We start from the raw sequence: 17,631 nt of genomic DNA, 5'->3' as shown, positions 1-17,631 counted from the left end.
ATTACTAATTATGTTGATTATAACTGAATCCAGACTTCCCAAAGAAATACACGCACACATACACGCACACACACATACACACACACACACACACACGCATACTCACACATTTTCCTCCTTACAAATAATCAGCTTTGGAACACTAAATTAATAATGGATTTGTTATTAATCAAGTAATAAGCTTTTGCATTTTTGGTTCAGAGTGAATAAACTCAGTGGTATTAACTAGACAGGAGTTTTGCAAGAGAAAAGGAAATGCTATTTTTCCCAAGATGACTTTTCTTGGATATCACTGTCAAAGTATTGTCTGGTAGGAAAAAATTGCAAGCATGATTAAACTTCTTGTATATTTAGTGAATTTTCAGTATTAACTATACAAGTCCTCACAATCTTGTGAAGTAGATAAATTTCCTTTGTAATTTGAGTAAACAGACTGTCCTCAGAAAGGATACTGATGCTTACTAAAATTCAACGTTTTTAAGAAAACATTTTCATATTGTATACTTTATGGATAATTTTACACTTAAAACCAAATGTGTGCCTGGATTTTTCTAGGTCTTCTGACATAAACATGGCATTGTGAAAAAAACACTATGTTCAGAATATTAATTTTGATATTTCAAGAAATTCGCCAGTCAGACACAATTAGAAATCTAAGCTTGGGTACCAATGCTTCTGTGAAACAAAGCTAGAAGAGATTCCTTTTGCTGACTTATCCCTTGGGATATTTGGGTGTGGCTTGTTTTCTTTACTGAGCGAAACAAAGATATGCAGGAAAATCTTCTTTTACAACTAAAATTCCTTGTTCTTACAAACAAGCTTGAGGAAAAAAAAAAAGCAGATCTAGCCCAGCTTAATCATTTGCTTATACTAGTGCATACATTGGATTTAATCCAAGTTAACAAAAATAAAGCCACAGGATAGGTACATGCAGTCGTATATTTAAGCTACTGACTCACATACATTTTAATGGCTGAACGTATTTAAAAAATATGAAGGCAGAAGAAAAACAGTAAGCAGTGATAAAACATAACAAGTTTTCTTATTCTTTATTAGTTTAAAGGAAGCTAGAACCTAATAACAATACGCCACATACGGTTCAGAACCAAACAAAAGCTGCTTAGTTATTTGTTTTGCATTTGCATTTTCTAGGAAGTGAGAAAAAAACAGCTCTATTGGGACTCAAGTTTGTTTTCAATTAAAATCCCCATAAATTAGGAAATGTCTCATAAAATGAAGAAATTGGAAAAAAATGTTATTCAGAAAAAAACTTTCTTGAGTGTGCTTGTTTCCTGTAGCACCTTGGATTTTCCGATCAGCCTTTTAAAGATATTTTTTTAAAAATTCAGCCTCTGTCTTCACGTTTAGGACAGGGCATAACGGTGTCTTTTCCTTTCATGCAAATACGAGGAAAAATTTATACTTGCTTAGTTTCGAGCATTGAAAGCACTCGCCCCTAATTCTGCCATTTGCTCATGTCCCACATGAATAAAAGGGTACAGCTTAGAAACCAGGGCCTTGCTGCTATTGTATTTTTTTCTAATTAAAATTCAGAGTATTAAACACAGTTGAGTACATCCATGCATACATGACATACCGTCATCACATACCGGAAGCTCCAATCAAGAGCCCCGAGCAAAGCTGGTTTCATAACATCATTAAGATTCATTGTACACTGCGTTTCAGAAAGGCTTTGTCAAAGCAGATAATAATGGCCTGTCAGAAATGCACAAACAGAAATTTATATTAAATTGTCCCTTCCCTCCTTTTAAAATATAGGAATCCATTAATAGTTGCATTCCCGGTACAGGGGACGCAAGCCTTCAGTTAAAAAAAGGTCCCCAGCTTCTTAATATTGTAAGCTTATTACCAAAATAAGGGTATAAAAAGTTAAGTGAAAAATATTTGAGTAACTAGGTGGGGGTATTCCTGGGAATAGTAATAAAATATAATGACTGTATCAAAACAAAGGAAGGCGGAGCTCAGGAGTGTGAAGGTAGATAGCATTGCTGAGTCACAAGGCGGAGTGTTTAATTTGGAACAAGTCAAATAAAAGCACTGCTTTCTTTCCCTTAAGAACCTTTGATACTCTTTATATTAACCTCAGAAAAGAAAGCTCTCTCATTTGAACATTTTTTTCTTTTATATCCTGCTGAGTGAAGATGCCTGGGGAGACAAACTTGACAGCTGGCTTCCCGAGAACAGGCGTAAGTATGATGTTATCTGGGACTTTAGTGGTAAGAATTCTTGTCTTTAGACTCGATATTTTTCTTTACCGTGCTCATTGATGACGCATATGTGCTGAAACAACAAAGGATTAACAAAATCTGAGACACAGAAAGTGTGATGCAGTAATAACCGAATGCCATCCTGTAATTGGCTATTGATCATTTAAATATAAATGTGTGTATTTATATGTGTGGGTAAAATCTAAAGAGATCCATTTAAATGCTTGACAAAAGGTCTTTTGTGGTTTTAGTTTGGAGCCCTATACTGAATCTGGCTTCCCAGGTCCCTAAAACCCAGAAACGCTGAGGGAGCAGCATGTTTAGCCCTGCTAGAAACAGAAGTCTCCTACTGGTAGGATGACAACTGCTTGGGTGAATGGAGAAATAACAGTGGCAAGCGCAACATGGGCTCTTATTCAACCCTTTTTGGGCAACAAGCAAAGGGTTAGGAATATTTTGATTGAAAGCAACAGAAATGGGGCCAGGCTAATGTAAGCAAAAAAGGAGGATTTGGCTGGGCTCAGTGGCCCCGGTCTGTAATCCCAGCACTTTGGGAGACTGAGGTGGGAGCATGATTTGAAGCCAGGAGTTCAAGAACAGCCTGGACAGCATAGCAAGACTCCATCTCTACAAAAAGTAAAAATATTAGCCAGGCATAGTGGTGTGTGCCTGTAGTCCCAGCTACTCAGGAGGCTGAGGCGGGAGGATCGCTTGAGCCTGGGAGTTCAAGGCTGCAGTGAGCTTTAATTGCATCACTGCACTCTAGCCTAGGTGAGACCCTGGAGCGAGACCCCGTGTCTTTAAAAGGGGGGGAGGGGAAATTTATTGGTGGAATACTGGGGTAGCTCTCAGAATCCAAGGACGAACGGGGCAATGAAGCAACTAGAAGGCAGGAACAAGGGCAGCTCCAGAGGCTTTCACTCATGGTGCTATGGATACTCTCTGGGGCACTGCTGTCCTAGTGGCTGAAGTCTGAACACACTCAGTCTCTGTGACTTTTGGTGTAAGTTTCTGATTCCCAGGAGAGAGAGACTGATTGGTCCACTTTGGGTAAGTTGTCTACCTCTAGATCATGCAGTGTTGGTCAGGGTCACACAGCTGGGGTCCACACTGGGGGTCCACGTCTGTGTGGTGAGATCATTTCCCCCAAAGAGGGAAGAGTTATGAGCTGCATGCCACTGTAATTGAAACATGCTAGAGTTCAAGCACTGACACAAATCAGTGTATAGAATATTGGCTATTGTTACGGTTGGTTGAGCACAGTCAATGACTATGGAGAAGAATCAGTGTCAAACCATAGTTCTGCTTTTAGCTTCCTATTTCTTTAGTAAGAAATAGAGATAATCATAATTTGCCTCCATCATCCTGATACCTACCCTGCAGAATAGTAGTGGGAGTTAATTGGGAGTATGGATGCAATGTGCTCACCATACTCCTGACATAGAAGATACTGAATCAATAGAAGACATCACTAACACGCATTCAATACTTTTCTAAATGGTTAAGTTCTTATAAAAAGGGGGGTTAGGGATTTGCATGCAAGACTTACATTCAGATCTCTGAAGTATTCATTGTAATCTAAGGCATATCCCACCACAAATAAGTTTGGAATCTCAAATCCAGCATCTTAGCAGAGAGAGAAAGAGAAAAAAAAAAAGGAACAAAATTTAGATTATATAAATGCAAGTCACCGTATGCTGCTGTCGGCACTCAAACTCGAGGACCTTACATTGAGGCAGGAGGGAGTGAGAAATGGTGAGCAATGCACAGGATAAGCCCAAGAGGGACCTGGACCAGAAGGACTACTCGGGAGGAAGGAGGCAAGGCAAACAAGCCAACCTACAATGAAGAATGACTGATCTGGCATGCAGAGTTTAGAAATGGCTCAGGAAGCCCGGTGCATAACAAGTAATATGCATAATTGAGTCACGTGGCCCTGGTGTTCTAAAGCAAGCAATATGCAGTGATACGATGCCAAAGGAAACATTCTCAACGACACAAAGGAAAGTTCAAGCAGAAGGCGTTACGATACTGCATTATGTGAACAGGTGTGTGGGCCACAGCAACTGGAAAGCAATTCTCCCGCTGTACTCAGTGTCTCGGTTGTTTAAAGGGCTGGAAAGCAAAAGCCAGGGCACAAGATGAAAGGCAACAGGATTGTTCAACTTGAGGAAGAGAATGTGGAGGTTGCGTTAATGCTGGTCTTTGGGTTTGTGATGCAGAGGATATTAATGAGCTCTCTATTGAGGGCAGAATGAGAGGAAGTGGATTTAAGCACAGTGCAAGGTACTTATGATAAGCAAAAGAAGAATTCATTGAAAAGATGATGATTTTTTATCAGAAAGGATTCTTTTTTTTTTTTTTTTTTTCTGAGATCGAGTCTCGCTGTGTCACCCAGGCTGGAGTGCAGTGGTACGATCTTGGCTTACTGCAACCTCCACCTCCAGGGTTCACGCGATTCTCCTGCCTCATTTTCCCGAGTAGCTGGGAAGACAGACGTGTGCCACCATGCCTGGCTAATTTTTGTAGTTTTAATAGAGATGGGGTTTCACCATGTTGGCCAGGCTGGTCTCGAACTCCTGACCTCAAGTGATCCATCCGCCTCAGTCTCCTAAAGTGCTGGGATTACAGGCATGGGCCACTGAACCTGGCTATTTTTTGAGAAAGGGTCTCACTTTGTCATCCAGGCAGAGGTGCAGTGGTGTGATCATGGCTCACTGCAGCCTCTACTTCCACAGGCTCAGGTGATCCTCTCACCTCAGCCTCCTGAGTAGCTGGGACTACAGGCATGCACAACTATGCCTGGCTGATACTTATTGGAGAGAATTCTTAAGGAATAGACAATAGCTCTCCTTCTTCAGAGGTCTTGAAACAGAATAAAGGTGCACAGTCCAATGATTTTCAAATTTTTTTCAGTGTTTTGGAAACTTACAAATTTGTTTATTACAGTAATATAGGTGAGAGATGTATTTGCTTACTTTTAATGGAACTGTACTTGGGTATAGCCAGTGGGTTTATAGCTCGGACAAAGTTATCTCCACAGTGACTATGACGAACAATGCTTTCCCAAGAAGAAAACAACTGGTTCCTGCTCACAGAAAGGACTGGAGGTACTTATTTTCTAGGGGGTTAAATAAGTACTGGAGGTGAGGGGCTTATTTACTAGGGGGGTGCATTAGGCAGTCCCTTGCTAGGAAGCCTGCTTGATTCCTCCAAACAGCAGAGTTTCTTGAAAAAAAGAATTAGAGAGGAGAAGCAAGAGCAGAAGAGGTCAGCAGTGACACTGAGCATAAAAGAAAGAATCAATCAGGAGAAAGGAACACAAAGTACAAAGCCTCATAAATCCAGAGAGAAAGAAGGAACAGAGATTCTGAGCTAGCTAAAAGAATACAAAGCTGGGCATGCGCCTGCAGTCCCAGCTATTCAGGAGGCTGAGGCAGGAAGATCACTCGAGGCCAGGAGTTCGAGACCAGCCTAGGCAACAAAGTGAGATCCCATCTCAAAAAGAAAAAAAAAGGTGGGGTGCAGTGGCTCACGCCTGTAATCCCAGCACTTTGGGAGGCTTAGGTGGGTGGATCACCTGAGATCAGGAGTCCAAGACCGGCCTGGCCAACATGGCGAAACCCCGTCTCTACTAAAAATACAAAAATTAGCCAGGCGTGGTGGCCTGTGCCTGTAATCCCAGCTACTTGGGAGGCTGACGCAGGAGAATCACTTGAACCTGGGAGGCAGAGGTTGCAGTGAGCCGAGATCGCGCCGCTGCACTGGGTGACAGAGTCAGATTCCATCTCAAAAAAAAAATAATAATAATAATAATAATAATATGAGCAAATCCCAAGAAACCCTGTTTGTAACCAGGGTTGTGATAATGACTTGACAGGGAGCAATCCAATCCTTCCATTAGGCAGGGCAGCTCACACTGGGAAAATGAGAGCCCAAAGCCTATTTAGAAGGCCAAACCTTGAGATGTCATAGAATAAAAGGATGATGGATCAGCAGGACAATCATGAATCAGAGTGACCTATCCTTAGCTGGTAAATGTGGGCAGCTCCTACACTTACATTTGCCATAGCAGATGTTACTTGAAGATGTAGTGGAAGACTCAGGGCACTGACTGAAACCAGATTGCCTGGGCTTAATACTGGTCTGACACTCACCGCTACATGACTTTGGCAAGCTATTTAAGCTTGCTGTGCTCGATTTCCTCATCTGTAAAATGGGTATAACAACAACTCCTACCTTTAGAGAGCTATTGTGAGGATGAAAGGAGCTAATCTCTGTATAGCTCTTAGAACAGTGTGTGGCACATCACAACCTCTTCCTAGTGTTAGCTGCTATTATTTTATTGCTGTTATTATAAGTGATATAAGAAATCTGTCATTAATCGGATATGTTTGAAGTGAATGTTTTTCAACTTCAGTTAAAATCTTATCTATACAGTGAGTATCCTGTACTATTTTGTTAGACAACTTCTGCTAAGTAACCTCAAGCAACCTTCACTACATCCAGATTATACCTTTGATACTAGTAATAGATGGGAACATGCAATTGGGTCTCTCTGCCCAGAACTGACATGGTCTAGAGTTAACACATCCAGCACGGGAATTAAACTTGTTTTTAGAATGTAGAGTCACTGGCTAAATGTCGCTGGCATGTCACCCATCCATACTGTGCTTCTCTTTAGATAATGTTTGTTCAGCTTGCTGAAGAGAACTGTAGCCAAATCATCCCAGGGACTTTGGAGCAAATGTAAGTTATAAAAATCAAGCTGAAGTCTGCCTATGCAAGTGAAAAAAATTCGCCTCTAGTGTTAGAATAATAAATAATCAGGCTGCATGTTTATCCTTCCTGGTGTTAGAACTAGGCTTATTGTTGGGAGAAGGGAGGAGTGTACTAGATGAGGAAGCCCTACAGAACACACATCTGAAGTCAAGTGTGAAGATGGTATCTAGAGATACCTGCTCTGCTAATTCTCTGTGTTTCGGAGCTTTGGTTTGGAGGTGATGGGGAGCTGTCTTAGATTTCCCCTTCTGTGCATTACGATTCAGGCTTGCTAAAGGTCACCATTGTGCATTGTCTGGTAATAGTTCCGGATGATGGCATGAGACTCCCTTTAAACCTCCATAGCACCTCTCCTTGTCTGACTGGTGAGAACAGGGGCCAAGGCAGGGATCCTATGTGTCTGAGTCAGTCCAGTGGGATCAGGTCTTCCTCTACTCCCTGAAACTTTTCAGCTGACTTCTCTGTAGTTAAGGTGCTATGTGAAACATACAAATAAAAATACCCAATGCACGGAATAGAGTTCCTGTGAAAGACGCAAATTAGAACATTGAAGACCCTCATTTTAAAGGGTTCTGTTTTCCCTGTCAAGGTGGGGGAGACCATGAGGAATCTGTGGGACTATCAGCCCTACACAGTTTCAACTCCACTTGCAGTGCTGTCAAATAGGAAATCAAAGATTCTTAAACATAAAATGAAACACCACAAGCACAAAGCAAACAAAAAATTAAAAATCACTTACAGTCAGGTCTAAAGCCGTCACTTCTGGGTGTTCGCTTCACCAACAAACTACCATTAAAAAAGACATGCTTTAGTGAACCCAATCAAATCTCTATGAATTGTAAATAGACTCAAGCATCATTAAAAGATGTAGTTGAAATACATATTTTGTTACTGTAGCACTATATAGATGGTTCTGGATAAAAAGAAGAGAGCAGGTCAGGCACAGTGCCTACATCTGTAATCCCAGTGCTTTGGGAGGACAAGGTGGGAGGAGCACTTGAGCCCAGAGGTTCAAGACCAACCTGGGCAACATAGCGAGACCCCTCTCTTTACAACAAAATTAAAAATTTAGCTGGGTGTGGTGGCACCTGCCTGTAGTCCCAGCTACTTGAGAGGCTGAGGTGGGAGGATTGTTTTATCCCAGGAGTTGAAGGCTGCAGTGAGCCATGACTGCACTACTGCACTCCAGCCTAGGTGACAGAGTGAGACCCTGTCTCAAAAAATAGATAAAATATAAAAAACTTTTAAAAAAGGTAGCTGTCAGTCAGGCATGGTAGCTCATGCTTATAATTCCAGCACTTGAGGAGGCCAAGAAGGGCAGATCACTTGAGCTCATAAGTTTGAGACCAGCCTGGCCAACATGGTGAAACCCCATCTTTACTAAAAATACAAAAATTAGCTGGGCATGGTGGTATGCATCTGTAGTCCCAGCTACACAGCAAGCTGAGGCAAGAGAATCACTTGAACCCAGGAGGCTGAGGTTGCAGTAAGCTGAGATTGCACCACTGCACTCCAGTCTGGGTGACAGAGCAAGACTCCATCTCAAACAAAAAAACAAACAAACAAAAAAGGGGGTAGCTGCACCTAGCTACTCAGGAGGCTGAGGTGGGAGGATCACTTGAGCCTAGAAGTTTGAGGCTGCAGTGAGTTATGATCACACTACTGTGATTATAGAGCAAGACCCTGTCTCTTGTTAAAACGAAAAAAAAAAGGTCCGGGTACAGTGGATCATGCCTGTAATCCTAGCACTTTGGGAGGCTGAGGCAGGCAGATCACTTGAGGTCAGGAGTTCAGACCATCCTGGCCAACATGGTGAAACCCCAGCTCATCTCTGCTAAAAATACAAAAAATTAGCTAGGCACGGTGGCGGGTGCCTGTAGTCCCAGCTACTTGGGAAGCTGAGGCATGAGAATTGTTTGAACTCAGAGGGCAGAGGTTGCAGTGAGCTGAGATTGTGCCACTGCACTCCAGCCTGGGCGACAGAGAAAGGCTGTGTCTCAAAACAAACAAACAAAAAAATGAAGGGAGCAGAGCAATTGAACAGCGGCTCATCCAGCTGTTCCTGGAAACAGCTAATGGAGGCGCAGTAAAGAGGAACTCAGAAACATGGCAAAGCACATCTTCTTCCCTTTCTTCTCTCAGGCTAGCAGTCAAGGGCTGCTTTTCAGTGTGGTCAAATTGTAATACCCCGGGGAAAAGGTCACTAGATTGGAATATATTATACTGTTTGGAAAGAGCATCCTGTGTTAGCATACCTTTTGGGCTTGCTTGGAAAACCAGAAGTCACCGTGCTATGAATGTCCAACTCACCTGGCTACCTTAACCATGCTGGGCTTGTATTTCGCTATATTGCTGAGTAGTGCTTTCATGGTCCTCCCAGTTCCAACGACATCCTTTGCAGAAAGGACAGATAAATTCAACAAAGTGCATCTGAGCAGCACAACAGACTTTTCATCCAGGGAGATACTCCTGATTAATAATGCATCGTAATTAAAGATGCCATCCAACTTGGAGCCAAAGTAGGAGGAGGAGTTGGTTATGTTTTATTTAGACAGACACTTCTTTCTGGAAGCTGAGTTTTGGGGAATCTACTGGAGACTCTTTCCTCCTTGAATCCTTTAGCTGTGTTGAAGGGCCAAATTTAGCCTTTGGACAGCATGTGGGACTCCTCATTGAGTACATTTGGACTCGCGTATGCACATTCAAGGACTAAATTTGGCCCTGAGATTATGTAACACAATACAAGGCACATGAATTTTCATGGATATGTACATCTGAATACACTGAATGGATAAATGCCTCCCCCTCGTCCTCCCCCACTCAATAGGGCATTCTATGGCTGGGAAGTGAGAGGTGTCTGGACAGCAGCTGGTGACAGCCTGTGAATTCTGAGGGTCCACGGCTGCAGTGAGCTCGGGCTCATCTCCGCTGATGAGCTGCTGCACAATTAGAGGAGAATGGGCAGCGGCGATTTATTGTCCTAAGGACAGGAATCAGCTGTCACGAGCTGATTATCAAAACAACAGGTCTGAATGTAACCAGGGTTGGGCAATTCATTTGGTTAGAGGGTCTACTCCATGGGTTATACTGAGCAAGAACTCCAGATACACATGGCGCACACAGGCAATTGTGTAACAAAAGGTTGAAAATAGCTCCCCTGAATTTTTTGCTGTTTGATGAGACGAGCGTGCTCCTGAAGGAAACGTGGCCATTTGCTGTATTAGTCCACTACTGCCATAGGGATCCCACGTTCTCTTTTTTAACAGAAAAACAAAAGTAAAACAAAACAAAACAAAAAAAAACAAAACCATAGCTTTCCCCATAGCTCACCATTTTTAATTGATTGTGTTTATGATTTTGATGCTGAAAGTATTTGAGAATTCTCAAAATCGTCAGAGGTCCTTAGCAAAAACACTGAATTCAGGGTAAACAGAGTTCTAACCTTGGTTTTACTGTGAAATGAATTTGGTTTGGTGAGCTAGTTTCCTCTTCTTTAAACTTGTCTGATTCACAAATAAGTGTAAGAATCAACACAGAGATATGTGGAACTGGATACACAAAAAGGACAAAGTCGTCCACAAATATTGTTGCAAAGCTCTTATTCTACATTCTTTGAAATCAGGGATGCTATTTGGCCCCTATTCAGCAAATTTGGAGAGCATGCACCCAGTGGGAGCTCAAGAAATCCTTGGTCAATTTGATAACAAGGTTTACAGTTTAAAACTCACCATTAGAGTCTTTCAACCTCCAAGTATGGAAAGGAAATGCCAGCTTACCTCAACAATGAGAACATTCTGAAATAAACAAAACCCGTATTTTAGAATGTGATGCCAATCTGACTCGCAGGATACATACACATTTTTTTGCTTGTAGTTAGAATTTCACAATTTGCTCAGACAGTCCTTCCCCATCCAATTCAAAGGACTAGAGGTGATCTAGGTTTTCCAGATTCATTTTAACAGGTCCTCCGGAATTACTTGGTGATGCAATATTAGTAACTATATTTAGGTTAGAAGCAAGCTTATGTTAGACCTGTCTGACGAGCTCTCCATAAAGTCATCCCTTCTCAGTAATTCTGCCAAGGGCCTCCCACCCCCACCTGGGAGGCAAAGCCTGTTGAGAGTTTCCCAGGAAAACAATGCAACATGAACTGCATCACTAACAGAGATCGTGCTTGGTAAATGCATCATGGGTTCAGCTGTGACAGCCTTCCTCTTGCACGACCACCAAAATCCCTGGGGACTCAGGATTTCCTCTTGGATTGCCAACCTAGATGAAGAGGGTAGGCTAGAGAAAGGACTGGGAGGTGCCTGGTGTGTATTTTTAGTGAGATGGTTAGATTCCTTGTAACAAGCTCTCAAGGCATTACTCTACCTCTTCCCTAAGAACACTGTGATATGGTTTGGATTTGTGTCCCTGCCCAAATGTCATGCTGAAATGTAATCCTCAGCGCTAGAGGCGGGGCCTGGTGGGAGGTGACTGGATTGCGGGGGTGGGTCTCATGAATGGTTTAGCATCACGCCCCTTGGTGGTGCTGTCCTGATAGTTGCCCTGAAATCTGGTTGTTTAAAGGTGTATGACACCTCCCCCTCTTTCTCTTGCTGCATGTCTGTCTCCAGACATGTGAAGTGCTGCTCTCCCTTTGCCTCTGCTATAATTTTTTTTTTTTTTTTTGAAACAGCGTCCCACTCTGTTACCCAGGCTGCAGTGCAGTGGTGCGATCTCCGCTCACTGTAACCTCCGCTTCCTGGGTTCAAGCGATTCTCCCACCTCACCTTCCCACATGGCTGGGATTACAGGTGTGCACCACCACGCCCGGCTAATTTTTGTATTTTCAGTAGAGATGGAGTTTTACCATGTTGGCCAGGCTGGTCTCAAACTTAGGAGCTCAAATGATCTGCCCTTCTTGGCCTCCCAAAGTGCTGGGATTACAGGCATGAGCCGCCACACCCGGCTGCCTTCTGCCTTCTGCCATGATGTTAAGTTTCCTGAAGCCTCCCCAGAAGCAGAACAGATGCCAGCATCATGCTTCCTATACAGCCTGCGGAACTGAGGGCCAACTACACCTTTTCTCTTTATAAATTACCCAGTCTCGAGTATTTCTTTATATCAGTGTGAGGAAGGACTAATACACAATGATTGTACTGCATTTTAATTTCTTGTTTGATATCTGTCTTCCCCACTATATTCTAATCTCCATGAGGTGGGGATCATGTTTGTCTCGATTTCTACCGCATTGCCAGAAACTAACATAATGCCTGCATATAAGTGCTCAATAATTATTTGTTGAATAAAGCAATAACAACTGATTAAACTTATTACTAAGTTAAAACTGACCGATTAATTGGATTAGTAGTGACATGTCAATGCTGCCCTACCAAATTAAAATATGACTGTGTTAATATGCCATCCCAATTTACTAAATGGTGAGACTATTCTTTCAATGTAATGGTGTTTTTCTTTCTTTAGATGACTTTTCATTTATCTCTATGATTTATACAATACTTTAAGAATCATGAGCTGGCACAGTGGCTCACGCCAGTAATCCCAGCACTTTGGGAGGCTGAGGTGGGTGGATCACCTGAGGTCAGGAGTTCGAGACCAGCCTGGCCAACTTGGTGAAACCCCGTCTCTACTAAAATATACAAAAATTAGTTGAGTGTGGTGGTAGGTGCCTGTAATCCCAGCTACTCAGGAGGCTGAGGCGGGAGAATCACTTGAACCCGGGAGGTGGAGGTTGCAGTGAACCAAGATTGCACCACTGCACTCCAGCCTGGGTGACAGGTAAGACTCCATCACAAAAGAAAAAAAAAAAAATCAGATCAAATACTACACATTAGCTAACTTACTTATGTTTAATGCAAGATTTAATTAATAAAAATGTTAACCACCCACCCACCAAACCAGCCAACCAACAACTCTGTTAACTTTGCACCGTATGTCAAATGCATTCTTATGTGAAAATATCTTCTTGGCCGGGCGCGGTGGCTCAAGCCTGTAATCCCAGCACTTTGGGAGGCCGAGACGGGCGGATCACGAGGTCAGGAGATCGAGACCATCCTGGCTAACAGGGTGAAACCCCGTCTCTACTAAAAACTGCAAAAAACTAGCCGGGCGAGGTGGTGGCGCCTATAGTCCCAGCTACCCGGGAGGCTGAGGCAGGAGAATGGCGTGAACCCGCGGAGCTTGCAGTGAGCTGAGATCCGGCCACAGCACTCCAGCCTGGGTGACAGAGCGAGACTCCGTCTCAAAAAAAAAAAAAAAAAATCTTCTTGGAAGTGTTTTTCTGTCGGGTATGACATTTTTATTCATTAAATCCATTGAAAATCTTAATTTTATCATAGAAATATATAAGATTATTTTGTCCATTTTTGAAGCAAGGCACCACTCTTTCAATATATTTTAGTATATTGAAACCCCTTCTGTAACAAAAAATACAAGAGTCATGCTGCCAGGGGAGTCCCCTTGGTATTTTGAACACAAGTTGCTATAATCTTAATGGCCAATTTGCAGTAGTTGCTTGAGATGTGCATTTTTAGTTTGATTGAGGCTTACCAGTCAGACCTATAAACCAACCAGAATACTTGGAGAATGTTGTGGTTCATTTAATTTTCTGGCTCACAATCTCTTTTTGTTTCAACTTTATAAAGAAAAACCTTTCTAAAATGTGTTAGTCTGCATTCCTGCCTAATTAAGTAGAGTGCATGTATTGAATGTAATTAAATATTTTTTTGATAGTACAGAACCTTGCAAAACAATAGAGTCATCTTTGAAAAGATTTGCTTCAATTCTAAGATATAGTGGTAAGTGGGAAGTAGGATTTGGATGAATAATGATATTGAGAGACACTGTCACAATTATTCAAATACATTTTCAAATCAAGGTGATGCATACACATGTTTAAAATAGATCGAGGCCAGGCGCTGTGGCTCACGCCTGTAATCCAAGCACTCTGGGAGGCCAAGGCAGGCAAATCACCTGAGGTCAGGAGTTCCAGACCAGCCTGACCAGTATCTTGAAACCCCTTCTGTACTAAAAAATATAAAAATTAGCTGGGCATGGTGGCGCATGCCTATAGTCCTAGCCACTTGGGAGGCTGAGGCAGGAGAACTGCCTGAACCTGGGAGGTGGAGGTTGTGGCGAGCTGAGATGGCACCACTGCACTCCAGCCTGGGCAACAGAGTAAGACTCCATTTCAAACAAAACAAAACAAAACAAAACAAAACAAAACAAAACAAATAGATTGAAAGGTTTTTAAAAGAAAAACACCCCTCTATCACTTCACCTCTGTTCACTTCCAATTTCGTTTCCCAGAGACAGTCACTTTTAAGCCTTTTAGCTGTTTTTCTGATTGTTACTTTTTTATTTCTAAAAAATAGATTTTGTCATGTTTCATATAGCTATTTCTGTACTTAAAAACATATTTAAATCATTTATTGACTTCTAGGTTGCTTGTTTCTTAAAAAGAGTTTAAGTGTAAATGCATATGTTTAAATTTTATTTTTCTTTTGTAGAGACAGGATCTTGATCACAGCTCCCTGTAACCTTGAACTCCCAGCCTCAAGTGATCTTCCCTCCTCAGCCTCCCAGAGTGCTAGGATTACAGGCGTGAGCCACTGTGCCCAGCTGTGTATTTATTCTTATTATAGAAAGTGCATATATTTCCTTATGTATAAATATATACCTGTGAAAGAAAGTTTGTCCTTTCTATAATATATAAATATAAAGCATTATAGAATGCTTGAAAACCAGAAAAGTCTAAAGACTTCCTAAATTTTTGATACATGCTTAACTGTTTAAAGTATTTAAAAATATTTCTGTGCTTTAAAATAGATTAAAGCTATCATGGCATTCTTTATTATATATAGCCAAAATATTATAACATCCAACAAAAACGATGGTAATTTCTTAACATCATATAAAGCCTACTATATATTCAAATTTCCTCAGTTTTCCTTAAAATGGCCTTTGTAGCTGGTTTGTCCAACCTATACCATGGATTGGATCTTCCCTTCTCTTTTAATTTAGAACAGTCTCTTTTGCTGTATAGGCATACCTTGTTTTTTACATTTCTCTCTCTTTTTTTGTGTGTGATAAAGTCTCCCTCTATTGCCCAGGCTGGAGTGCAATGGCATGATCTTGGCTCACTGCAACCTCTGCCTCCTGAGTTCAAGTGATTCTACTGCCTCAGCCTCCTGAGTAGCTGGGATTACAGGTGTGTGCCACCATGCATGAATAATTTTTGTGTTTTTAGTAGAGATGGGGTTTCATCATGTTGGCCAGGCTGGTCTTGAATTTCTGACCTTGGGTGATCCACCCCTCTTGATCTCCCAAATTGCTCTTTATTGCACCTTGCAGAGACTGTGTGTGTGTGTGTTTAAATTGAAGGTTTGCAGCAACCCTGTGTTGAGCACGTGTATTGGTGTCGTTTTTCTGACAGCGTGTGCTCGCTTTGTGTCTCTGTGTCATATTCTGGAAATTCTTGCAATATTTCAAACATTTTCATTGTCATTGTGGTTATGGTGATCTGGGATAGTGACCTTTAATGTACTATTTGTTTTATTTTTATTTTATTTCTTTTGAGACAGAGTTTTGCTCTGTTGCCCAGGCTGGAGTGCAGTGGCCTGATCTTGGCTCACAGCAACCTCTGCCTCCTGGGTTCAAGCGATTCTCCTGCCTCAGCCTCCAAGTAGCTGGGATTACAGGCACACGCCTCCATGCCCTGCTTTTTTTTTGTATTTTTAGTAGAGAAGGGGTTTCACTCTGTTGGCCAGGCTGGTCTTGAACTCCTGACCTCAGGTGATCTGCCCACTTGGCCTCCCAAAGTGCTGTGATTACAGGCGTGAGTCACTGTGCCCCACCTAGACTGACTCTTTTTAGGGCCTAATGTAGTTGGTGACTTTAAGTTGAAGCCAATGCTCAATTACCATTCCAAAAATGCTAGGGTGCTTAAGAATGATGTGAAATCGACTTTGCCTGTGTTCTATAAATGGAGTAGCAAAGCCTGTTTATACAGGCACATCTGCTTACAGCATAGTTTATTGAAATGAATATTTTATGGCCACTCTTGAGACCTACTGTGCAAAAAACAAGATTCCTTTCAAAATACTATGCTCATTAACAATGTACCTAGTCACCCAAGAGCTCTGATGGAGATGTTTACAAGAAGATTATTTTCATGCCTGCTAACACAACATCCATTTTGCAGCCCATACAGTCATTTAGACTTTCAAGTCTTATTATTTAAGAAATAGATTTTGTAAGGTGATAGCTGCCCATAGATAGTGATTCCTCTGATGGATCTGGGTAAATTGAAAACCTGAAGATCCACCATTCTAGATGCTATTCAGAGCATTCGTCATCCATGAGTGGAGATCAAAATATCAACATGAATAGGGGTTTGGAAGAAGTTGATTCCAACCCTCATGCCTGACTTTGAGGGGCTCAAGGTTTCAGTGGAGAGGCCGAGGGTGTGGCTGCTGCAGGTGATCCTAGCACTTTGGGAGGCCGAGGTGGGCGGATTGCTTGAGCCCAGTAGTTTGAGACCAGCCTGGGCAACATGGCAAAACCCTGTCTCTACAAAAACTGAGGTGGGAGGATCACCTGGGCCTGGGGAGGTTGAGGCTGCGGTGAGCCATGACTATGCCACTGCACACCAGCCTGGGCGACAGAGCGACAACTCGTCTCAAAAAACCAACAACAAAAAAGACTTTCATGGAGGAAGTACCTGCAGATGTGGTGGCAATAGCAAGAGAACCTAATTAGAAGTGGAGCCTGAAGATGTGAGTGAATTGCTGTAATCTGATGATCAAACTTGAACAGATAAGGAGTTGCTTCTTATGGATGAGCAAAGAAAGTGGTTTCTTGAGATGAAATTTACTCCTGGTGAAGATGCTGTGAACATTGTTGAAATGACAACAAAGAGTTTAAAATATTATATATACTTAGTTGATAAAGCAGTAGCACGGCTGGAGAGGATTAACTTCAATTTTGAAAGAAGTTCTACCGTGGGTAAAATGCTATCAAACAGCATCACAATCTGCAGAGAAATCTTTCATGAAAGGAAGAGTCAATCTAAGCAGCAAACTTCATTATTGTCTTGTTTTAAGAAATTGCAACAGCCACCCCAACCTTCTGAAGCACCCACCAGCCTGATGAGTCAGCAGCCATCAACATCGTGGCAAGACTCTCCTCCAGCAAAAAGATGATGACTCACTGAAGGCTTGGATGATCATTAGCATTTTTTTTAGCAATGAAGTATTTTTTCATTAAGTTATGTGCCTTATTTTTTAGACATAATGTTATTGCACACTTAGTAGACTACCATGCAGTACAAACATAAGTTTTATATGCACTGAAAAAACAAAAAATTTGTGTCGCTCTCTTTATAATGGGGGTCTGAAACCAAATCCACAATAACTCTGAGATATGGCTGTGCCTAAGATTAGCTAAAAGAGCTAAGGAGCCAAAATTATTTATCTTTATATAATCAATATATAACATGGAGGCTGGGTGCGATGGCTCACATCTGTAATCCCAGCACTTTGGGAAGCCAAGGCGGGCAGATTGCTTGAGGCCAGGAGTTCGAGAACATCCTAGCCAAGATGGTGAAACTCTGTCT

At 42.0% G+C, this 17,631-nt stretch overlaps 1 protein-coding gene across 1 annotated transcript in view; it reads right to left on the bottom strand.

Moving 5' to 3' along the window:
• Nucleotides 1–1,018: 1,018 nt before the first annotated feature.
• The window catches only part of PRTFDC1 (phosphoribosyl transferase domain containing 1), a 108,284-nt gene continuing 91,671 nt past the window's right edge, over nt 1,019–17,631 (bottom strand). Inside the window, exons 5-9 of the mRNA XM_011963826.1 lie at nt 10,787–10,804; nt 9,321–9,403; nt 7,750–7,796; nt 3,778–3,854; nt 1,019–2,301 (exon numbers count right to left, since the gene is read on the bottom strand). Of these exons, the coding sequence (XP_011819216.1) occupies nt 2,254–2,301; nt 3,778–3,854; nt 7,750–7,796; nt 9,321–9,403; nt 10,787–10,804 (273 nt within the window). The 3' untranslated portion in view covers nt 1,019–2,253. The remainder of the gene's footprint in view (nt 2,302–3,777; nt 3,855–7,749; nt 7,797–9,320; nt 9,404–10,786; nt 10,805–17,631) is intronic.

This window comes from Colobus angolensis, unplaced genomic scaffold, assembly GCF_000951035.1.
Source record: "Colobus angolensis palliatus isolate OR3802 unplaced genomic scaffold, Cang.pa_1.0 Scaffold63, whole genome shotgun sequence".
NCBI lineage: Eukaryota > Metazoa > Chordata > Mammalia > Primates > Cercopithecidae > Colobus > Colobus angolensis.
Note: the sequence above shows the minus strand (reverse complement) of the source record. Positions and strands in the feature narration are given on the sequence as shown.